General features: G+C 37.6%; 1 protein-coding gene across 6 annotated transcripts in view; it reads left to right on the forward strand.

Moving 5' to 3' along the window:
• LOC131426648 (glutamate receptor-interacting protein 1) overlaps window positions 1-26144 on the forward strand; it is a 55542-nt gene that overhangs the window by 14907 nt on the left and 14491 nt on the right. For all 6 annotated transcript variants that reach the window (XM_058589517.1, XM_058589518.1, XM_058589515.1 and 3 more), the window contains exons 3-4: window positions 23930-24055; window positions 24591-24788. In XM_058589517.1, the coding sequence (XP_058445500.1) occupies window positions 23930-24055; window positions 24591-24788 (324 nt within the window). The remainder of the gene's footprint in view (window positions 1-23929; window positions 24056-24590; window positions 24789-26144) is intronic.

Here is a 26144-nt window from a genome sequence, read left to right on the forward strand (position 1 = left end):
TCAGGTTTCGGCCGTTACTTGAATATCAGTAGTATCAGTATCAGAACAAATGAGATGATGCCAGCTGCTAGCTTATCAAGCTAATAACAAATCTGCGATCCTCAGTGCTAATGAAACAAAATAAAATTCAAAAGCATAAATTTCACTATTTCATTCTCCTAAATATTTTTAATTTGTTTCTTCTTAGGTATTCACGGTTCAACAGAGAAACAAAAACTACCCGAAAAAAAGCAGTCAGTTTTTAGTCAAAGAGAAGAATTCAGTAGTTTTTAAAATACAGTTTTAGGTTTTTGTTTATACCAAAATGCACTCCAAACGTCATTGACCGGATCACCCTATAAGAGTATGAGTCAACCAGCATTACGACAATGAAATAAATGCATCCCAGTAGGCCGATGTGGCATCTGGACCGGATATGGAGAAGGACGTGGTCAGGCGTTCTCCACCACGATTGAGTGCGGTGCGGTGCGGGTGCGTTCCGAGAATGCTCCAGTTAAAAGTGTGAAATTTCCTTGCCTGTCAGTTTTCACTCCACTGCTGTTTCTAATTGGACCAAAACCAGGCGAAGGGATCGCTAGTTAATTCGATTAAATTTATCGCTCATATCTTTCTGCCATCCCCCGCACACCAGGCAAACGCACCAGAAACGATCAATTGAGCGGCTGCGGCTGCGAACGGATTGATACATTGTGTGGTTGCTGGTCGACGATCGCGGGTGGGTTTCGGTTGGGATGACCTTTGTCAGGAACCATTTTCGGAGAGTCGCAATGAAGACGTTACCGGGACTGCTGATTACTCTGGTTTGGCCATATTTCATGCCGAAAGTGACGTTAATTAGTAAATTAGTGCAAGATTCTATTCGGGACCGATGCACAAGAAAGGTGACAAATTGCAGCCAAGCACCCAATTTGCGAAAAATAGTTTATAGTCATACTTTTCTGCTAATGAGGAAATTCTTTTCGGTGCGACAGTCTGACGTTTTCAGCTCTCGTTCGGCAAACCAAGTAGTCATTACCCGCCGTATCCCCATAGCAACGGGAAGTGCGCGGATGAACAGAACTTATTTTGTTTCCTCTTGATCGGTCGGAACCGCCCACGCTCGATGCGGCGATCATTATCGTGATTAATGTTCATCGGAGCGTGGAAAATCGAACGATGTTAGAAAAAGGGGGCACTGGGGGTAAAATGCTCCGAATCGGTACCGTTTTGAAATGATTCGAATCATATCGATTGAATGGCCCGAATCTCCCCTAGCTGATTTTAAAGTGCCACGCCACGCTCGTGCCCTCTCTGTTCATTTACCAGTTTACTGTTTCGGATACTATGAGTGACGTCTTTTTGTTCTGTTTTGTTTTTCGTTTCTCCTCGATGTGCACTTGGACTAATGAATAAAAGCGCACTTAAGTCATTGCGGAAGACGAGGGAAGAAAGATTGCGCTTGTTCTGATAGTACAATTTAATTGAATAATTTTTTTATTGGTACGCGTTACTATCTCTTGGGGGCTTCTGGTTTTTTTATGCGGCCAGCTACCGCAAGAAAATTGTTATGAATTTATATCTTTATCGCACTCGTATTTTAAGCCACAGCTGCGGCAGTCATAATTTTCTTCTATCACTGCGTTGCTACTCAGGTTCGTAATATGAGTTTTTATCCAGAAATAGGATCTGTTTTAGAAAGAACTATACTCGAACGATATTCAAAATACAAAACTTGGACACCTAGACGTTTTTTTAAACTCAATCGATTTAACTTCGAAGTGTGTAGATTCTACACATGTTATTTACGAAAACAGAAACTTCTAGAAAACTGTGAATAACAGTGTGAAATAGGAGTGACTAGGTTTGCTACGATCTGCTATTTTTGAAATATCGTCACAGTTTACTATGATTTACGTTCAGAAAACTGGCAACGAAAATTCTATTCAATTCTAATGTAACAATTCCGATCTAAAAACGAGTATGTTGCATGGAAAACTCATACTAAAATTGACCGAGAACATTCTGCAGCATGAAAAAAAATCTGGGAGACAAATACAGAGTTTTTTTTAAATATTACATGTGAACGGATGAATGCAAAAGTCGGATAAGTGTAACTTAGTTTGGAAAACCCGTTTAAGTATTTTTGAGTGCAAGAGCCGGATAAAAGCCAGAGTAAAAATGAGACACGGATTTTGCAAAGCAAGCATCGTTTAAAAACATATTTTTTGCAAACTTTGACTGCAATGCAGCCGGTAAAAATTTTGAATGTAAAAAACGGAACATTTGTTTTGGAAGAACCGGATAAATTTTTGTCCGGTTTTTGCATTTACAGTTTCTCTGCCCGGTTCTTGCAAAAAAGATGTTTTTAAACAATTCTTTCATTGCAAAGTCTGTTTCTGGATTTTATCCGGCTCGTGCATTTAAACATACTTAAACGGGTTTTTACTTTTAGCCGGTCATGTGTTATTTTTAAGAGCTCGCTGAAATCACCATTTCACCGAATGCTGCTTCGTCGACATTTGCCAAAATAGAACAGTGTCAAAATAGGTAGGATAAGGCTTGTTCGCGATAAAATCTGGGCACACCTAAATACGTATATCTCTGGAAAGGATCAGGATCGTTTCACCGAAAGCCATTTCGCCGAATGACATTTCGCCGAATGAGCCACTTCGCCGAATGCCATTTCGCCGCTACCGCTCGTTCGGAACTAACTAAAGCAAAGAAACCTAGCTTTGACCAGACCGGGCAAACGAGGCGGTTACAAGTTTGTATGCAAAAAGCCGCCGCTTCCGACGGCGGGTCGGTGGCCGACTCAACTGGCGTCGGCTCGGCGGCTTTGTGCCTACAAACTTGTAACCGCCTCGTTTGCCCGGTCTGGTCAAAGCTAGGTTGGCTAGGTCTTGGCTCGGTTATGTGGCTGCACCACATCAGTTATATAGGAGATATAATATACAGGAGACATGACCCTTGTGTGCGGTCTCAATGAAAATCCGGATCTGTCAGGTAGGGAACCTTTAAAAAATCTGTTTCCTGTCCTTAACGCTGCTAAATCTTTTGATACACGTTTGACAACAGCCAGAAAGGCTGGGAGTGGAACAAAAACGGATCTCAGGAACCACAAGATGGACGCAAATATTGCAGAGGAGACCAGACGTATTGTATACCGAACCATAATGAAAAATTGTAAATTGTATCGCGAATATTTGATGAAGTTTTCGTGGGTGATAATGGACGTAGATTGTCTTTTTATACTGCCATGCAACGGGACGGCGTAGAGGAGCATTTCATATTGAAGCAAAATGTCAAGTTTTCACAAAAATATTTGATTTGGCCGGCAACATGCAGCTATGGTCGAGCAAGCCAAAGCTTCATCACAACCGGAACGGTAAACAAGGAATTATACCATTAAAAATGCATAAACAAAGCGATTGATACCATTCCAACGGAGCCATGACGCTCCCTCGCTTCTCAGAACTAATTTGGCATTTTGTCACTACTCCAAAGATGTTTAGGAAAGAGATGAATCCACCTAACTGTCCGGAAATGCAATCTATCGATAGGTATTGGTATCTCTAGAGGAACTCTCTCAATATAAACAACAAGCTACAACTATAAAAATAATCGAAAATTTTCAACAAAAATAGCTAAATCGGTTAAGAAAAGTTTGCACAGACCCTAATGGCTGCAGTGAACTGAAAAGCTGGTAGTTTCTTCATGCAACCTAATTAAGTAACTGTAACTAGTTTTATGTTGACTAATAATGGACAATTTATTGTATAAAGCAAATTGATTGATATTGAGATTGAGGATTGAGCTCATCAACTTACCAAATCTTAAACCACATCGCCAAGCTGCATTGTTGCTTTTTGAATACAGTCGAAATATTCCTTTACGTTTCGTCTACGTCTCATCGGTGCGTCAGCAGCACATATTAAACTGCTTACGCAAATTGACAGTTCAACATAAATCAAGGAAACTATGTAGTTGTATCAAGAGCGATGTTAAAATCAAAGGTAGAATTCACTCATTCAAAGTTTAATAATACCAAACAATTTAAACAAAAACATCGTATCGTAACAACTTGACTTCCAAGTGATCTTTATCTATGACTTTAAACTCCTTAGTCAAAATCTCAATGAAAGTTGAAGTTGCCTGTTTATGAAAAGTAAACATATGTCAAGTTCGTTCCACAACAAACTAACTTGAAGGCTGTCAGAGCGTTAAGTAATTTATATCTCATCAGGGCGGCGTAGATTTGGTTTCGGCGTTTGTTCATTTATCCAATACGAATTACGCATTCAACTGAGTTCAAATGGTCTGGATGAACGAAGAGAACCAAAAAAAAAATAAAAACTTTCGTCTGTATGTGCTTTTCCTCGTTTGGAGTCCGTAAATAATTTGAAAACGTGTTAGGAATAGGCACTTCAGCGTTATGAGCGTTATGTCTAATTAGCGCATCGGTTTCAAAATTGTCACATACTAGATTCGTTGAGAATAATGAAGTAACTTGAATTTCAGTACAGTTGCTAAATGTTTCGAGTTCAGAGCATAATATTGCAATTATCATAATCGCAGTAGTCGGCTTGGTTTTCTTGCAAGCACTGTCTTTTTTGGAGGAATTCAAAAAGATAATCGAAGCCTGCTACGCCTGAGACCAAACACAGATGTTTCTGTTGTCAGTCCGACAATTTAACCCTTCACGGTACTTGTTGAACTCACATTCGTCATTTCAGCCGAAACGCGGAACAAGCTCTGTCGTATTTCAATTTTTGTGTATGTTCTTATGTTAACAGCTGACACTGGGACGACGCGTCACTTTAATTGACTGCACGTGATGCAGTATTTATCAGACGCGTTCCTGTCGACGGGAGCAGTTTGGTCATCGATCATTTTCAATTATTTATGGAACCCAGGGGGGGTCGGGGTTTCGCTCTTTAAATTGTTTTGGTAAATCTCTATAGTGGATTGAACATTTGAATTTGTGCCTTACGTGGAAAATTTGTACGGTCGAATGGTTGACAGTCTCTGGTCCCGCAGAGAACAAGTCACGCTCGTTGCTTTTAGTGAGCGTGTAATTTAAGGCAACAGACTTCTCAAAAGCAAAGTTATATCCCGTTGTTATTGTTGTTGTCTATGTCGCCGCCGCCACCGTCGCCGTGGCAACGTACAACTGCGACGAATCACTTTGAAAAATGAACCCATGTCTGCTAGAAGCGTTAGATGGGTGGAAAGTGAAGAAAGGCACGGCAATAGGAGGCATCTCGCCAACTGTCACTCACAGGTTTTGAAATTATGCACACCGCGAGGCTGAATGCCGCCATCCGATATTGGAAATGACTGTTTTCTGCAAGTTGTACGTTGACAATCGCAAAATTTCGCAGATAAACCTGAAGTCGGTCGAGTCCGTGATTTTACCTTCGCTCTGCATTGGACTATGCCGCCTCGTGGTTCAGCTAGACCTTACGCACATCATCAATCAGGCGTCGCGGGAGCGTGAAAGAAGTTTTGTCACATTAGGCCGAACAATAATAAACAACATCAAAAAGCAAGTGAGACATAAATCTGTTAACACTCTAATCCAATTAAAACTATTGTTTTGTGACCCGCTGTGCATGCGTTCTGAAGTTCAGAAGCTCAAATTAGTTTAGTTTCACACAATCTAATGGCGTCCCATCGCACTGCCATCCAAGATGGCAACGTCGTTTCAGTAGGGGAAATTGGAGGATATAACGTTCAAAGGCTACTGCGACTCTTCTCTTGATCGTCTGTTTCTTTAAGCAACGCGATACAATCACAACGGCTAAACGACTAATGAAAATGTTTTATAGCAGGCGACGGCTGCAGTTGCGGTGCGACAGTTTTCCAAGAGATCTAATTCAGGTCGGAACAAATCAAGACCTCTGGGGCCTGTGATCTAGCCGCCAAAGTTTTTTTTGCGTGTGTGTGTTTGAAATCGAAACCCGCATGAAAGCAAAAAGTACATCATTGACATGAGTCATCTTTTTTATAGTGCCCAGAAAAGCACGTTGCAACAGATAGCTCATTTATACGGTGAAGAGCGGCCTCCTCCACACACGTTTGTGGCCGGGCCGAAAAAGCAGTTCTGTTTACCCACACCGTGGCATGCGATTTGTTTCTGGCGTCGTCCGCTTGCAAATTAGATGCACTCTGACGGTACCCCAAGGGAGCAATGATGGCGTACTTGAATGATGATGCGGGTGATGCACGGTTATACTCTAGTGACGGTTGAACTACCGCAAATGGGTTATGCACCGAAAAGTAGAAGGATTTTCGGTTTGTTCTGGCGGCTCCCGTCACAGCTCCGAGACCTCCCATGCACTGGGGATCTGTTTGGAACTGGTAATCATTGTGCATATGTCGAACATCACATAAGAAGGTATAGCTTTCTTCCTTTAATCTCATGCGAAACGAAAGTATGCCGTGCAAAAGATACCGGTAGAAAAAATCTTCCTTCTTCCTTTTCGATGGAAAGAATCTCTTGCAAGTAACAATTTTTGTGTAAATAACTAAATTTTAATTAGTCATCAACGACATTGTAAATATTTAAGGAATCCAGTATGCTTTCAACAATTAAAATGCAGCAAAGTAATTAAAATGCAGCAAAGTATTTGAAATCAAAAACTTGATACGATGTACAAATTTTCCACAAAAAAATTTAATTTCAATAGCGGCCCTTTTACGATCATTAAAAGTGTCATTTCTAAAAAAGTAGTGTAATTTTTAATGAGCGTGTAAGGGTAAGTAATGATGAATTCTCCATACACGTTACGTTTGGAATGTCTTTACTTTAGTTGTCCTTAAAAATGACGATAATAATTCTCGTGTAAGATCCGCTAATAATAATGCGTCTTCGTCAAAATGCGTCTTCGTCAAAATCCGTTTATGAAGACGTGAAAAACGAACCATTAAATTACCCTACGTTCCAAATACTCAGAAATAATTCATGTACATTACATTCTTATTGGTTTGGATTTTAATTTCAATAGCATTGTGTTGTGTTCAGAATAATAATATTGTTGCGATCGTTCAATCCACTGTTTTCTTTGTGTTTCTGGTAGTGTGTAAAAGAAAGTATGCCAAATTTGAGCTAAATCATCAAAGTTTAAAAAATTCCGATGAAAAATTAACCCCAGGGGGGGGGGGTTATTTGGGGAAGGTTTCTCATGAAATTTCTTTAAATCGAAAACTTTGTTTTGATATCCCAAAGTCTTAAAATTGCGACCTGAAAATTTTGTTTTCAAAAATCTTTTTTTTCCGAAAGTCAGAAAAATTTTGAGATTCTCAGAATCGATTTTCTTTTTGTCGAATGTCTTAGAATTACATGAAGTTTTTCTTTTAAATAACTCCAGATCTCCACGAGCAATTTGGCATAACAAATTTTCGATTTCACAAACATCAATATTTTTCGGAGTCCCAGAGTCGAGATTTTTCAGATAAAGAATTTTGTTTTTAAGATAACATCAAACCTTGACGTTTCATGCAATTCTAAAACTTTTTTCATTAAAAAAAATCGGTTTTGAAAACCTCAAAACTTCCCAAAATGCCAGAAAGGTGCTTTTTCAAAAAATTTTTTTTTCAGGGATGACACTAAATCTTGACGTTTCATGCAAGCTTTTGGCATGAAAAAAATTTCTTTTTCGGATATTTCAGCCGTCAGTCTCCAGTCCCCAGTCTCCAATTTCCAGATTCGAGTCTTCATGCTCCAGTCTGCAATGATTAGTCTGCAATCCCCACTCTACAATCCCTAGTCTCCAATTTCCAGTCTCAAGTTTTAGTGTCCAGTATCTAGTCTTCAGTCTCCAATTGCCTATTTCCAGTCTTCAATCTTCAGTCCTCAGTCCCCAGTCTCCAGACTCCAGTCTAAAAACTCCAGTCTCCACACTCCAGTCTTTAGACTTCAGACTCCAGTCTCCAGTCTCCAGACTCCTGACTGTAGTCTCCAGATTCCAGTCTCCAGTTCTATTCACCAGTATCGAGTCTTCAGTCTCTAGTCTTCAATCTCCAGTCTTCAGTTCCCAGTCTCCAGACTCCAGTCTCTAGATTACAGTTCCAGTTCTAGTTTGAAGTACCGAGTCTTTAGTCTCCAGTCTCCAATTTCCTATTTCCAGTCTCCAGTCTCTAGACTCCCGTCGCTAGACTCCAGTCTCCAGACCCTGGTCTCTAGATTCCAATCTCCAGTTCTAGTCTCCAGTATCGAGTATTCAGTTTACAGTCTTCAATTTCCAGTCTCCAGACTTCAGTCTCCAGTCTCCAGTCTCCAGTCTCCAGATTCCAATCTCCAGTTCTATTCACCAGTATCCAGTCTTCAGTCTGTAGTCTCCAATCTCTAGTCTTCAATCTCCAGTTTTCAGTTCCCAGTCTCCAGACTCCAGTCTCTAGATTACAGTCTCCAGTTCTAGTTTCTAGTACCGTGTCTTTAGTCTCCAGTCTCTTATTTCCTATTTCCAGTCTCCAGTCTTCTGTTCCCACTCTTCAATTTCCTGTCTCTAGACTTCAGTCTCCAGTCTCTAGACTCCCGTCGCTAGACTCCAGTCTCCAGACCCTAGTCTCTAGATTCCAGTCTCCAGTTCTAGTCTTCAGTCTCCAGTCTCCAATCTTTAGTGTTCAATCTCCACTCTTCAGTCTCCAGTTCTAGTGTCCAGTATCTGGTCTTCAGTCTGCAATTTCCTATTTCCAGTCTTTAGTTTGCAATATGAGTTCTCAGTCCCCAGTCTCCATACTCCAGACTCCAGTCTCCAGACTTCAGTCTCCAGACTTTAGAATCCAGTCTCCAGACTCTAATCTCTAGATTCCAGTCTCCAATTCTAGTCTCCAGTATCGAGTCTTCAGTCTGTAGTCTCCAATCTCTAGTCTGCAACCTCCAGTCTTCAGTTCCCAGTCTCCAGACTCCAGTATCTAGATTACAGTCTCCAGTTCTAGTTTGAAGTACCGAGTGTTTAGTCTCCAGTCTCCAATTTCCTATTTCCAGTCTCCAGTCTTCTGTTCCCAGTCTTCAATTTCCAGTCTCCAGACTTCAGTCTCCAGTCTCCAGTCTCTAGAATCCCGTCGCTAGACTCCAGTCTCCAGACTCTAGTCTCTAGATTCCAGTCTCCAGTTCTACTCTTCAATCTCCAGTCTTCAATCTTTAGTGTTCAATCTCCACTCTTCAGTCTTCAGTTCTAGTGTCCAGTATCTAATCTGCAATTTCCTATTTCCAGTCTTCAGTTTGCAATATCCAGTCCTCAGTCCCCAGTCTCCATTCTCCAGACTCCAGTCTCCAGACTTCAGTCTCCAGACTTCAGTCTCCAGACTCCAGTCTCCAGACTTCAGTCTCCAGACTCCAGACTCCAGTCTCCAGACTCTAATCTCTAGATTCCAGTCTCCAATTATAGTCTCCAGTATCGAGTCTTCAGTCTGTAGTCTCCAATCTCTAGTATGCAATCTCCAGTCTTCAGTCTCCAGTCTCCAATGTCTGGTCTCCAGATATCAGACTCCATTTCCTGGTTTTAATTTCCAGTTCCGAGTCATCAGTCTCCAGTCTTCAATTTCCTATTTCCAATCTCCAGTTTTCAGTATTCCGCTACCAGTCCGCAATCTCTAGTTTGAAATCTCCAGTCTCTAGTCTCCAGTTTCCAGTCTCCAGTTCCCATTCTCTAATCTCTAGTCACCAGACTCCAGTCTCCAATTTACAATACCCTCAAGTCTCTTTTTATGAGTGTTTGCTGTATGCGATTTGTTTATGCAAATTTTCAAAGTTATGCAGATTTTTTCAATGCGAATTTTCAAGGTCTGCGGTTTTCTCGCTATGTCTTGGAAATGCACAAAACGTCGAGATAAGACATGTGGGGGCAAAATCGTTTTTGGAATTATCAACAACGTCAGATCTCGACGTTTCATGAATTTTCAAGACATCTGGCAACAACAATTATCTTCTTTAGTCGGATTTTTAAGCCAATTTTAAACCAAAATGACGCGATTTTTTATGCGCATTTCCGAAGTTATGCGGTTTTTATGCGCATCCTTCGCGTAAAATAGACTTGAGAGTATTTAGCTAAAGCCAATACACTTATTTTACTACCAGATGTATTCGCCCGTTAAGCAACGTTTGAGCTTTTGAAGGGAAGTTCGAATGCGGTATTGCTTAAAGTCAACACCTATTCTACTTTTTCGCCCTATTGTCTATCGTTCGTTAGGTTTGCTCTTTTCGGTATCGTCTAATTGTTCACTATACTGTGTTTCTTATTGTTTCTGTTGTCCTTGCCGATGAATGATGAATTGTGTCTGGTTCTGGGTCTGGATGAACTGGTTTACATTGATAACGTTGTGCTTTAATTATGACTAGGGATAAAATTCAAATTACCTAACAACTAAATCAATAACTAAAAAAATCATACATTTGGATACGATTTGAATTTGTTAACCTTTTCTAATTTAATCAATGACTAATACATTAGCATTCTTTCGTTCCGTCCAGCTTCTTCATGTTCATCAAACATAAGTTGTTGAAAAGTTCATTACACTTTTGCTGCTCAGTACTGCCCGAAAGGGAAGAAAGTGTATCATACTTTTATGACCGCTTATGGCGATAAGAAACTTACCATGTAACGAAAAAGTACGTCAAAGAAAAAACCTGTTTTAATCCACCTAGTGGTGTAATGATGCCTTTCTCATGTACATACAATATTGTGGTATTCTAATAAAAAAATTTCTCTTCGATTTTTGAAAGAAACCAAGTGATTGTTTATGCATAACATACAGAATAAAACAGTGCTTTGATTGCGTAAGCCATCCTTAAGAGAACGACACTTCCGGCACCGGAACCCGAGAACCGGTATAATCGAAGTCGGTTCGTACTGCCACCAACTAACATGACACACAAACTCTTCTAGTACGCACCCTATAACTCAGGATTCGGAAGTCGGATCCGGATAAAATTCAGAAATTCTGTATGAGACCGGAAGACCTTTCATTTGAATCTAAGCTTGTGGAAATCGGTCAAACCATCGTTGAGAAAAGTGAGTGAGATCCATTTTGGTATATATGACCACTGTTTCTGGTACTTCCGGAACTGGATACCGGGAACCAGGATAGCCGGAATCGGTTTGTTTAGTTGCCTACTGATAATGACTATCGATTTGTGTAGTTTTGAGACCAGTTTAGAAAAATTTTCACGTTTTTTGCTTCGCCGGTTTAAGTGACGGTGTACAATATTGAACACACTTTACCCTATAATTCCGGAACCGGAAGTCGGATCCGGATGAAATTCAGGAATTCCGTATGGGACCAAAAGACCTTTCATTTGAATCTAAGTTTGTGGAAATCGGTCAAACCAGCGCTGAGAAAAGTGAGTGAGATCCATTTTGGTATATATGACCACTATTTCTGGTACTTCCGGAACCGGATACCGGGAACCAGGATAGCCGGAATCGGTTTGTTTAGTTGCCTACTGATAATGACTATCGATTTGTGTAGTTTTGAGACCAGTTTAGAAAAATTTTTACGTTGTTTTGTTTCACCGGTTTAAGTGATGGTGTACAATATTGAACACACTTTACCCTATAATTCCGGAACCGGAAGTCGGATCCGGATGAAATTCAGGAATTCCGTATGGGACAACGAGACCTTTCATTTGAATCTAAGTTTGTCAAAATCGGTTCAGCCATCTCCGAGAAAACCTAGTGAGATTATTTGACACATACACACACACACACATACATACACACACACAGACATTGCTCAGCTCGATGAACTGAGTCGAATGGTATATGACACTTGGCCCTCCGGGCCAATTTTCACTGGTCGGTTTTTCAAGTGATTGCATAACCTTTCTATATGAGAAAGGCAAAAACATCTCAAAGAACGATTACTTCATTCGATATTCTGTGGTACGGCACAGCCAACTTCGATGTGACATATTTTACTCCGTCTGATCGTGGAAGCAAATGCAGTTGTACAGCGGGTAGTTGTTAAATCTATCGTCGCCTACTTCGCCTGGCCCTCGGTGGCGCCCAATGTCTATGCTGTCTCAATGGGAAGCTTTGATGCGTATATGGAAATTTGCCAAATATGGAAAATATAAAGAAGGTTATAGCAGCAGCAGCAACATCTTGGCAACAGCTCAGTCTGGAAAGTCATTCGCCCCAGTTCAGTTGGTAGTCAATAAACGTCAGTCAGTTTATTGTTATGGATCATTACAGCCGAAGAGATGCCTCTTGATGACACAATTATCATTGCTGACGAAAAAAAAATTATTACTTTTTATTCCAATGAAAACTGAGTTGAAGGCAACGCGTGGAGAGGCCTGCTGATTGATGGATCAACAAATACCGAGCGTTCCCATGGAAGGTGGAATGTGCTCCGACGGCTAAATTCCAATTCGGGAAATAACAATAAAAATCCTACGATTGTACAATTATTCAATGGAAAATGTCTATAAATTAGACTGAGTGCCGGAATGAGACATGGACAAAATTCTAAAATTTCCAGTTGAAAGCCAAGAATAGAGCTGCTGCTGTGGTACATAAACGGAATCACGGTACGGCGGCGACAGTCTGGTGACAGAGATTCCGTTTCATTACGAAAACCGAAAAGTGGAATGGTAGTCAAATGCAAACCGACGGAAGAAAAAAAAGACGAAAAGAAAAGGCACATCGTAAAAGAAACTGTTCGCCCTGAAGATTCCCCAATGCATATGATTTATGATAATTTTGGAAAAAGGGTTTCCCCACTCACTCAGACAAGCAGCCGCAGTTGTTTACGAATGCACTTCGGTAAAATTAAAGATGGTTAACGACTAAATACTTTGGTTTCATCCGTTCCGTCCTAAGCCTGAGTTTACTACCTATGGAATTGGTTTGTATTTTCAAAATTTCCATTTTATTCGAGTCCAACAATTTCCTTTAAACCGAACAGAAGCGTGACCGACAGTGTTATTGTTTGAAATGCTATTATTGTTGCAATTCCATACAAAAACACGGTATTTGATGGTTGACTTTTGTTTATCTCCGTCAAACGATCGCAGGAAGGGACGAAGTAAAGTTAAAGACTTCTCTTTAATTCCGCCTGCTGATGTTGTGCAAGCAAGATTCGTTGCTTCGAGTCTGCGGCATTCTCCCCACTTTTTATTATACATAATTGTTAAGTGATTTAATGGGACACAAATGTTGTTCTTCATCGAACCGGATCCCGACGTCAGGCACATCCTAGTTGGCATTGAACGAATCGCAAGCGGGTTGTCAGGGCTTCAATTGATCCTAATATTTTCTTTGGTGAATTAAAAAAAAGGAAGTTTCAGTAAAATGCTCTACTTGCCTATCGGCTGTGCCTTTTGGATGTGAAAACCGGAACCACATAATCTACGACACGGATTTCCTTCAGTTTTATAGCTGCGCAGGATGTCTAACTGATGTTGGCATGAGGAGGATGCCGTCCGTTCTAATTATGGAATGAAAATTCATGTTGGGGTATTCTTTATTGAAGTGTACGTCATCGTTTCGGCTGGGTGTCAACAAAATGTGCTGGAGATGGGCGATGTAGATGCAACGATGATGAGAACAGGGTCTTAAGGGATTAAAGTTAGAACACGCGCAGCGTCGTATTTTTAGTGAGCTCGAGGTTATGAGGTGAACGACACTGTTATGAACATAATGAACGTGAAAATCAAGATCCAAGCAAGCTGTGGCCAAAATGCAACATTTGTCATACCGGCTAGCGATTGGCATATTCCTATGGTTATCTAGGTAGGCCACGAAAATAAACAAAACAATGCGAGGAAAATCTTACGTTCCATGATCAGTTTCCATTCAAATTTCAATAACATAAAAACAATTTGAGACGCACAGCGCGGCCTTCTTCAGAGTAGTGAACCGGCTCGGATGCGCTTCGTTTTCCTCACATTCAAACAGTCTAATTGAGTTCCACTGGCAGGCAGTCAGGCAAAGTTTGTTTACTTTCCAGCCGTTTACACAAAATTATAACTAGTAATGATGTGCTGATGTTTCGGGTGTCAAGTCTATCGCTCAATTCAATTGATTCCAACGGGGATGTCAGTTGTAAAAGCTGAAACTTATGCACCGATGCGATTTGGAATGCGTCTTGTGACAACGATGGCAATATTTAGGAAAGTGTTAATGTCTCGTAAATAAATAATCTACATTTATAAACGAAATTGCAAATTTTTCGTTTTTCCTTTCATGCATTACATAATTACATTCTCGATGAAGCACAAAAAACTAGTATTAAATTGTTGTGAGAATATAATAGTTATATGTTTATATTCCAGAAAACTGCTGACAGTAACAAGATTTCAAATGTTTTCGAAGATTACTTAACATTTCAATTTGGAAACAATCTGAGAGTTGAATCTATATCCGAGATTTAGCATTCAAACTTTTAAACATTGCACTATGCCTAGTGGTGCGTTTAGCACTTTAAATTAAATAACCGAGCTTAAAATTCAAGATCTGCTCTAAGCAATGGAGATTTGCTCTAAACCAAAACTATTTTGATAATAAACCAGAGGAGATGATTTATGATTTTGAAAAATAAGATTTTTTTTCAAAAATATGCCTGTTTTACAAAATATGATAATGGCATTTTGTAGTATATATTTCTGTTAGATACTCACTGAATACAAAAGTTAATAAACATTACCAGATTTTTACTACACTCAATCGATAAGTTACAGTAAATTACACAAAAGCATTTGTTTTGTGCACATCTTCTATTGATGATCCCGCAAATTGTTTCATCTTTGTTTATTTTAAACATCTTTTAAATTGAACCATGTCTCTATCGATATTTTTGGAATAATTGAGAATAATCATCGACCTGGGTCATCCACGTTCCGAGAAGCTTACCAATTTGGAAGTGTCCTTTCACGAGACGCATTATAGGAGAAGTGGGGGTATCATGGGTTATTTTTTTATCAGAGATCTGGAATTACAATTCCATCAATGCCATGTATTGATTTAAGTATATTTTAACAATATACGTAAAGGGCTTCAACAAAAAAAATTGTTTAAAATTGAGATTCTTTAACCAGTGCGGCTAAAACCGCTACCCATTGGGGGTAAGACTGACGATCAACTCAAATTTAAAGCCCCTGTTTTCTGAAACTAGTATATTTCGAGTGTTTTAGACTCACAATTACGCCTCGGTTGCACTTTCCACGAAATACTGCTTCCTAGGTAAGATTTAGTTGTTGTAGACTCCAGCTTACACGGCTAGGTCCGTGGCATCTGTTGGAAGCCTACAGTCTTAATCAAGACCATCGAATAAATCAAACACCATAGCGGTCTTCTTAAGCCTAGAATATGAAAACCAGTGATGCCACGTTTGCAGAATTATCACTGAACTCACAGTTTTCTGAATAACGGCGGCACTTCTCAGCAATTCAAAAATGTAAACCACTTTGCGAATATATTTAATAACGAGTATGATTTTCATCGTTTTGCACAGTGGAATTTTCACGCCACAGCTCATGGAAAAGGGTCATGCGACGGTGCTGGAGGAACTATCAAAAGAATGACACGTCGCGCAAATTTACAAATGATCAATGATTGTCAAATTTCGACCGCGAATGAATTGTACGAGCATCTTCTCTACCCAATATTTCAGTCATATATAAATGTTCGGAAAATTATGTAAAAGCAAAGAAATTTCTTAAAAATCGTTTCGAAAAATGTAAAACTATTTCTGGAACACAATCGTTGAGCCGCACGGAGACAAGCAATTGAAAATGAGTTTTCTCCTCCCAGGACACGTTTGAAGTGTTGAGTTTTTGTAAACCAGAATAACCAAATCATAGAAAAATTGCAACTGTGCAAAAACTTCACGTCACCATTATTTAAATACTCATGTAAATCCTTTGTCCCAATTTTACTCGCTTTCTGCCTGAAACGTTGCTTACAATAAACTGGCAAATTTAGGATTCGATCTGTGGCGCGACATGTGTCGACAAGTTAAGCCCGTATCCGAGCGAATTGCGCTGCAGTACGCTCCGCGCGTGCGGGTCGTGATTGAAAAATTCACTGCTCCGAAAGATTTGATCTTTCCACTCTGAAACTTTGCAAAGGTTGAGTCAAACCCCAAAGGCTTCTTTTTTCAACAAAAAAAATTTTTGCCCACGTTTTGAATTTTTTATTTCTTTATTAATTATTTAATTTAATTAATTTAAAGTTCATTTATATCCTATTAATTATTTACTTTTTTCATTATATTAACTTTAAAGGTTGTTTCATGAAATCGCTTATTTGAAAGCTAAGGAAAAGACGCACATTTCATGTCTTGGACGAATTTTTGTATCTTTATCAGATTTTACAGTATAGGCTGTTGAAAAAAAGGCTCTTTTTTGAAAACGCGAAATTTCAAAAAATCATATCTCGAAAATTTCACGTACCATATTGAAATAAAAAAATACGTGTCGAATATTTTCGAGTTCTTTATCGAAAAAAAAAATAGTTAGACGAAAAAAAAATTTTTGGGTGGCTGATTTTGCGTGGAATGCCCCATAGACACTTTTGAATTTACATCTTTAGAGTATTTGACTTTCAATATTGCTCTCCCAAAAAGCGACTTTATCCCCTGCCTTGGAAGCAGTTTGATAGCCTAAACTTCTTAAAACTGACTTAAAAAGTTCAACCTGGCATCCCTGAAGTGAACGGCATGTAGCATTTGTGCAAATATTAGCGGGCGACGAAAAATAGTTATTGTCAAAATCTTTAGAGTTATAGTCTTGAAGCTCATAGCATTTGAAATAACAAACACTTAATCATTATCACGTTTCTGTTCAAATTCACCATTCTTGTAATCTATATTTGAAGGCAACAGAGTAGGCAAAAATTCCAGCTGATTAAACGCTAACGCTAAAATTTTTGCTCAGAAAAATTACATCCGTTTTTACCGTGCCGATGCTATTTCTGTAATTTTTTTTTTACTTGTCAATTAAAAACTTACAGTGAGTTCCATGAATATTGAAGTGTTGAAAATCCGTAATATAGAAATACTTTGTGCTGTTAATTGAATTGGAAAAAGGTTATTTAGTGAAACAGTCAGTCAGTAACGGGCCTACCCCCACTTCCCCTATACTGAATTATTTGCTTTCTCACTACCTGAGATGGGCAATGAGCTGGTTTGATTAAAATTATTCAATAGTTCGCTCTGACACTCTCGTATCTTGTCCACGAAAAAGGAATAATGGTTCGAAGCTAATGTGTCGTACACTAAATAAAAACAACAGTAATAATAATAATAATAATAATAATAATAATAATAATAATAATAATAATAATAATAATAATAATAATAATAATAATAATAATAATAATAGTAATAATAATAATAACAATGCGTCAGCTTTTTGTATTTTTTCAATCTTGGTAGTGTTGTATCAGATTTAATGCCGTAATTCTTCATTATTATTTTGTATTTTTCGGATCATTCATTGGAGTTTGATAAAAATGTTTCGGTCATTGTTAACAAAACCCTTTTCCATTCTGTAGTCTCTATGGGGGAATGGTACTAACAGCCATTATATTATTATTTCGCTTATTACTCGGTCTAGAACGTATTCAACAGATCTGGCATGTCTCACTTTGAACTAATCCCGAAATATCTTTTGAGGTCAACTCTTTGACACTTATGGCATTTTTCATTGAAAAACACTGGTGGCGTGGATTGCTCTGGTTTTGCACTTTCGAGCAGAAATGGCAATAAAACACCGCCTGAATACTGCATTTCTGCTCGAAAGTGCAAAATCAGAGCAGTCCACGCCACCAGTGTTTTTCAATGAAAAATGCCATAAGTGTCAAAGAGTTGAATAATTGAAGAAAATAAAAAATCCCATATTTTTGTTGAAGGTAGTGCATAGGTTTCTTGTTTCCTGGCAAAGTTATACAACATTTTACCTTTTTTTTACCTATCATAAAACCTTACACAGAAGCGAAATATGCAACTTTATGCAGCTGATTTTTACAAAATTTGTAGGAAAAGATGTGCCCAATATCATAAAAAAAAATCTAAGTGGAACTCGGTGGAACTTTTTTTTAGGTCTTTTCAAAGTTAGTTTTAATTACTGAAATATGGCAACCCCCTTAAAACTAGTTTTCTAGTCATAACTTGTTTCGTGTTATTTTTTTATGCATACTTCGTTTGGATTAATTGTAGAAAATATAAAATTTCATAATTTTGTAGAAACTAATGCATAAGTTTATTCTTTTCTGGAAAACTTATGCATAATTTTACTTCTTACCTAGAAAACCTTGTGCCGAAGCGAAATATGCAACTTAATGCAGCAAACTTTTATAATACTTATAGGAGAACATGTACCTTATCCAATTTATTTTCCAATGAGAATATCTTGAGTACTCTTCGTGTGACTCATTTTCACTATGGCCATGCTGAAACCATGAATGGTTAAGAAACAGAGGGCGTCACGCGTCTGCTATTTCTGTAACTCACTTTTGCAGTCGCCCGATAAACATCTCGTCTTAAAAATCGTGTTGCTTCGCGATAACTCAATTTATTTACACATTTAAACATGAAATCTCTTCGTAAAGGTTTGTACTTTAACAATACTTTATCATATTTTGTCTAGAAAATATTTTTCCATTTTTGAAATATGTTTTGAAGTTTTGATAATTTTTCGGATTTTCAATAATTAAAACTAAATTTGAAAAGGCCTAAAATTGCATCTAGTTCCACTTAGATTTATTCTAATATTGTCAATTGTAAAAAGTAACAAAAAATTCAATTGTAAAAAGTAACAAAGTAATAATCCATGGGGTATTTCACACAAAGCCTTTTTTCAACAGCCTGTAAAATATAACAAAGATACAAAAATTCGTCCAAGGCATGAATGTACGGTTTTTTCTTAGGTTTCAAATAAGCCATTCCATAAAACAACCTTTATAGTTTATTGAACGAAAAAAGTTAAAAATTAATAAACAAATAAAAAATCCAAACTTGGGCACGAGGAAAAACAGGCGTGAAAAAACGATGACAAATTTTTTTTCGACTCCTAGTAGCGTCTGACCTACTGATTTCGAATGTTTATTACAAACCTATCAAAACTGGAAAGAAATTGACAATTGATATGCTAGAACTTACAACAGAACAAGAAATTAGCGATACGGAAAACTCGGACGATAGCGTGACTGATACTGATTGATCGAATGCAATGCGACTAAGTGACATATTGTAATGATTTATTAGGTAACATTAACTACCTAGTTGATTGATTAGGTTGTGAAAAGTATTGGGAAAAGTTACTCATTTAAATGCTAACTTTGAAGTAGATACTTAGGTAATGGAGATAAATTCTGTTTTTGAAATAAAGCGAATATCTCAAAAAATATTTTTTTATATTATTCATATCTTCAGCAAAAATACTTGAAATGTTTTTTTCTTTGAAATGAGATAGAAAAAAAAAATTTTTTTGTCAAAAACAAAATTATTTTTTTTCGAAATCGGTATTACCCCCTTAACAAAAATTAAGGTGCTACTTTCAAAAGAAGCGTTATATAATTTTGTAAAACTTCTTCGAAGACACGTTAGCTCTTAAAAATCAGTGAAAAGTACAGACTTGTGACCGTCTTTTTCCAGTTTTGGACCACTGTGCGCCCTCTGTTTCTTAACCATTTATGGTTTCAGCATGGCCATAGTGAAAATGAGTCACACGAAGAGTACTCAAGATATTCTAATTGGAAAATAAATTGGATAAGGTACATGTTCTCCTATAAGTATTATAAAAGTTTGCTGCATTAAGTTGCATATTTCGCTTCGGCACAAGGTTTTCTAGGTAAGAAGTAAAATTATGCATAAGTTTTCCAGAAAAGAATAAACTTATGCATTAGTTTCTACAAAATTATGAAATTTTATATTTTCTACAATTAATCCAAACGAAGTATGCATAAAAAAATAACACGAAACAAGTTATGACTAGAAAACTAGTTTTAAGGGGGTTGCCATATTTCAGTAATTAAAACTAACTTTGAAAAGACCTAAAAAAAAGTTCCACCGAGTTCCACTTAGATTTTTTTTTTATGATATTGGGCACATCTTTTCCTACAAATTTTGTAAAAATCAGCTGCATAAAGTTGCATATTTCGCTTCTGTGTAAGGTTTTATGATAGGTGAAAAAAAGGTAAAATGTTGTATAATTTTGCCAGGAAACAAGAAACCTATGCACTACCTTCAACAAAAATATGGGATTTTTTAATTTCTTCAATTATTCCAAAGAAAGTATGCATAAAAAACTAACTCGAAACAAGTTATAAATAAAAAACTGATTTTAAGGGGGTTGCCATAAAAACGCTTTGTATATCCGGAACGGTGCGACCTAGACTTTTGGTATATTTGACAAAGTAAATTATTTTTAATAGTTCTAAAACTTTGTAGAAGAAAAAAAATTTCTATCCCTTCAGAAAAAAAAGTTATGGTTACATTTTTTGTCAAAGTAGGCCATGAACAATTAATGATAGGATCAAATTACGCGGTATATATTTGTAAATAATTTCTTCAAAGCAACTATATGCATTAAAAGAACGGTTTGGCAGCTACTGATTTATGTCCACGTTTTTATTGATTCGAACCACTGTGCGTCGCACAAAGCATACCAAGAAAAACGGACACATAGAAACAAGAACTTTTTTCAATGATTGAGCGCAGTGAGTTTACCTCTCGTTATATTGGCTTATAAAAAAGACTGGACATAATGGATTTTTGAATCCTTCACACTATGAATATATGCTAATTCAATCGTTATTGTTAGTGATTACTCTTACACTAGAGCTATGAATCATGAGTAATTATGAATGACTAACATGAGGTTATATGTATATGTATTGAATAACTTGCTAACCATGTATATGCCTGAGCTTAGTAGCAAGCATGGATTCTTCTTCAAAAGAACGATTGAAGACAAGAGAACATTCAAGTATTTCCGATATCTTTGCCAGTAGTTCACCAGGCCCTTCCCGCCGATGAAATAGAATTTACGTAAAAGTATTTACTTGATTCGCATGAGTTCATCTTACCATGCAGTTAAAATTATTTAGTGAATCTTTTCTCAAGCACATATTTGGGGCACGAAATTAAATATAAAGTAATTCAGTAATTCATTATTATTCAATCGATTTTGAAAGGAAAATCAAGCGTTGATTCATTTTATTCATAATAATTGAAAAACCAATGAATTCCAATAAGTTTTCCATGCTGACTGGCTCGAAGCTGACTCTCAATTTTTATCACATTGTTTGTATCACAGGTTAATGAACGATAATACTTGGCTTGTAATCATTTCATTCAGTAGCTTGTCAATGATGAAGTTATAGTTTTGCTATAAAAATTCCTACAATCTAAAATAATACCTGTTATACGATATTACACAGCCAAGCTTTATTGCTTCAGCAACATCAATGCATTGAACTCAACAGAATTGGACATTATTAGCATTATAAATGACAGTTACTTAGAAAATAAACGATTTCTTACAATACCCATTTTCTTGTATTCAACTAGTTTTTATTTCAACAAAAAACCCAATGCTGCATAAATTCGCGTCATTATTTTATATGTAATTTTTGCTCACGATATAATGCCACCGTGCCAACCGTGCATTTCTCACACCACCTCAATACGAAACAGCAGCGCGCAAGCAATAAACAAAATGCGGAAAAGTTTATGCAAACTTTTTCAAATTTCGGTTGTTTTAGTTAATATTTTATAATTTTGAATTGCATTTTCAGATTCTTTGTGAAATTCTGCTACAAACACTACTTTTCAGTTCTAAAATCATCCCCATGGAACGGAACAGTAACCGTTTATACATTTTAAAAACCAATTACGGCTCAGCAAAGCAAAATTTCAAAATTCTAAGAATACTTAGTTATGATAAATTTGATTTCGAAAACTTAAGTGTTTTTGGTTTTTCCAAAATCGGTCTAGTTTTTGAATAATTGATCAAAAACGCGATTTTCGCATTCCGCTACATTTCACCTTAAGTTCTCTAAGTCCCAAAGTCGATTATCACAAAAATTTTTTTTAGATTGCACCAGATCTCAGATCTGGATGTTTCATGCATTTCTAAGAGATTTGGCATCTTTAGTTTTGAGGTTTTTTACGTGTATTTCCGAAGTTACGCGTTTTTTTTTCTACGCGGAATGTATCCCCGCGTAAAAAGAGCCAGCGAAAGATAGAAGGGAATTTGGTGAAACCAAACCGAACGGGTAAATTCTGTACATGCACGGAGTTCTGTTGAATTATGTTGCCTTCAGAGTTGTGTTTCATCTCTTCCAGAATAGTTTAGTTGGCAGAACGATTTCCTTTTTTTTTTTAAATCAATTCACCCGAACTGTCTATCGATTGGGTTTGTTTATAAATCGTTATAAATGATATTAGATATTTCGAGAAAATTGCAAAAAAAAACAAAAAACACATCTTGGTAGGCCCCTGTTGAGAAATTTAATTTTTGGATGTTTTGGAAACTATAAACTTTCAAATCATGTTGAATTTTTACCATAATGTTTATTTATTTAATTGAGCCATTCTCTATTTCGCCATTAAAGTTTCTGCTGTTTTAAACCAAATTGCAAAATTTTTAAGTTGGGAAACATTTTCCAGAACTATCGATCACTAAACGTACCGGTATTATTCGCGTCGCAGGTTTCTGAAGATGCTATAGCAACCATCGCCAGCTAGCGGATTACTTTGGCAGACGGCAGGCGTACGAACGATTGCGCGCCTACTATGATGAGCAAACAAACGCGTGGCCTGCTGTGGCCACCGTTGCTCTTTCTCGTGCTGCGTAATGGATGCAATTCACTCGAAGCAAATCCTTTGATTAGTCACACACAAGGCACGGTAGAAAAAAATGTGAACAGGGAAAAAAAGCTCAAGAATGCGATGATGCCATTAATTCCATTAGCAGGACTGGCAGCAGTCGGACGTCGGCACTGCACCAGATTGATGACATTTTCTTATTTTCTCTGTGGGTAGGTGAACTTCCCACATGCCATTACACATGATGCTTTTCACAGTATTTATGCTGGTGCGCAATAGTGAATTAGCCTTTTGGAATCGCAGGGAATGAAATTATTGTTGTTTTGCACAGGTGGATATTAATTGACTCTAAAAGAACGCACTCCAAAGTAGACTCCACACGGTTCAGGCGCCTTCACCGATGAGACGGAAAATACGAATAAGAAAAATATTTGAAAACTAAAATGACTCCGTCAGTGACATCGGCACGCATTTTCGGAAGGCGTTGTTATTTTCTCTCTACAAATCCATCCAAAACATTCGATGATTTTTCATGGACACTGTTATTCTACCTGTATATTTTCTATTGAATAAAACATGTTTGCCACCCTGTACCATGCGTCTCCAGTTAAATGGGCATAAATAAGCTAGAAAATACCCATGAGAACAGGTGCGTTACTCGCAGTGAAAGGATTGAGCAGGATAGATTTTAGAGGAGATCATAAGGTAATGCGTTGGAGAATAATACAAGCTCAGAATATCAACACTAGTTATTCTGAATTCTAAACGAAATATTTGCGTGGAGTTTGCGACGTACAAGAATCCATTAAAACTAGCTTCACTGAAGTGTTGAATGAATTTTACTCACTTTCGTACTGTTGCTAAGCAACATAAACAAATGGAGTTCCCTAAAACAAAACAAACTCACACATATATTCATCAGCACACCGCAAGCGTGAAAATTTGGTTGGCAAACTGAAATTCCAACACGTTTTCCGATCGTGAAATTTCCCAGCTGCACATTTTCCGGCTTTAGAAGAGAGAGAAACAGATCTGTACCAAATGTCACGCACCAGTGACAGCTGGTGTTGTTCCAATTAATTCAATTTAAAGTTTGAACGGAATATTTGCCATCTTTAATAAGTTGATTGAGTGCATTGCTAATGAGGTGTTTCTGATTTTCTAATTGCAGCTATCGATCGTGCCATGAGCCCGGCCCAGTCCGAGGACTCTGGATTGGCAGCGGACCGGGGAACCACCTACGCTACGATCTCAATTCCACGTGACCAGGGCCAACCGCTGGGGATTGTACTGTCAGGTAGGTTTCGGAAAGGTATTTCTTTCACATTCAAAGGAAACAGCTTGAGAAATTAGAAAAAATCAAACGTTCAAAGAATGGTTTCAACTTCCCCGAATACTATTTTTTACAACCAGTCCAGTGTTTTCCGTGCAGACCAGTTTCATTTGCGTTGTCGTTGAATTTTATTTGGTTTTACGATGCCATCAATTTGAGTTAAGATCATCTTCCTTTTTGATAGAATGTGAAATTTTCGGTCTATAAAAAAGGTTTTGTTTCCTACCAATCCAATTAAAATTCTAGACCAGCGGATGAAGTATCATCTTGCAAGCGAACCGCAAAACATCTTCGATCGTAAAACTTTTTTTTACGTAGGTGAATCCCACATCCCACAACCGGATGATGGAAACGGTCCCGTGCAGAAAGTATTCGGAACTAAAGCTGAAAACGTCGTGACATTTGAAATAAAAAACAGTTGTCATATTGAATTTGATTATTAGAAGTGTTGCCAAATATACTGCCAGATAGTTTTACACTTTATCATACCATTTCACAGAACGGATCGATCTCTCCTATCCACCGGTGGTGGAATCCATCAACGGACCAGCGGCAGATCTACTTGCACCGGGCGATCGAATTCATCAGATCGACGGCATTTCGACGATCGGTCTGACCAATCAGCATTTATTCAACATTCTGGCTCACGGCGATGGACCTGCGGTGATTGAAATCGAGTATTCGTTCCCGGAGTACAGTAAGTATCGCTGGTGAAGGTAGTGTTATAGATTTTATTAGGGTAAACGTTTCAGAAATATGAATCTCAGGCTCATCTTTGAAGTGATTGAAAGAATGTATCATGGCGTGTCTTAAAAAAAAGAATCTTTATACTAAACTGAGTAACTATCGTGAAGACATCAAATAACTCAGATGAACCGATCTGGTTTTCCACATTAGATACTGTTCATATTTTAACATAAGTTTGTTAAGAAAAATGTTCCCAGCAAACTGAAATTTCTCTTTCGAATTTCCGCTCAACGACTGTGAAAAGACCTGCTTTTGCATTTTGCAACAATGATCGTTTTTCTAAGATTGTAAATTGCCCCTTACTAGCCTAAAATCTAAATTTAGGCAGACCTGAAAAAAAATGAGTTGGATATTACGGTCAACGACCATCATGCTTTCAATCTTCTATGAATGCTTCATTCAGCTGACGTAAGAATGTAGGCAACATTCAGCTGACGGACCTTCGACAAATTGGTTCAACCGGAGAAATGGCATTTGGTGAGTTGGTTTTCGGTGATAAAACGGTATTCAGCTGAATGACTTGCTACCAAAGCTAGTCACAGTATACTGAGGCTGGCACGTACACAGAAAAAAAATTTTCAGAGGAGGTTTCAAAACATGTTGGTCAATTTTTTATGCTTGGAAATATGTATATAACTACTTGATAATTTCAATTGGAAAAAGGATTTCAAATTTCATTGGAAAAATTATGCCGACTATGTGACATAAACACTGAAGTATGCGTTTGTGAACTACTTGAATCAATCTGAATCAATTGGTGTCAAAAGTGAGCCCAAAATGACGGAGAATAAAATGATCCACCTATAAGATCAGCGTTTTTCAAATGACCATGCGAATAAAGTGTGGTGGCAATTTGCCGATAATGTTATCATGAATTTAAAAAATGATCAATGATGTCAAATAGTTATATGAAAATTTTAAATTGGAATGCTCGTGCTTTAAAAACGAGTGAAGATGAATTCTATAATTTTCACAAAGTTTACAAAATTCATATTGCTTTTGTGACAGAAACATTTCTTAAACTAAATGTCAAACTAAAAACGAATCCAGATTATGTGGTTCATCGATTTGACAGGTTTACTGGAATTGTTGGTGGAGCTGCCATTTTTGTCCAACGGCGAATAAAACTTCGAATTTTACCTTCAACATTAAAGTTTTCGATAGCATGGGAATCGGAATTGAAACCATTTATGGAATCAATTTTATCGCTGGGATATATTTGCCATTCCAATGTGTTGGTGAACAAATAAATTGCTTTAAAGGCGATTTGCAAAAACTCACAAGAAATTAATCTAAATTTATCGTA

This window comes from Malaya genurostris, chromosome 1 (assembly GCF_030247185.1).
Source record: "Malaya genurostris strain Urasoe2022 chromosome 1, Malgen_1.1, whole genome shotgun sequence".
Taxonomy (NCBI): Eukaryota; Metazoa; Arthropoda; class Insecta; order Diptera; family Culicidae; genus Malaya; species Malaya genurostris.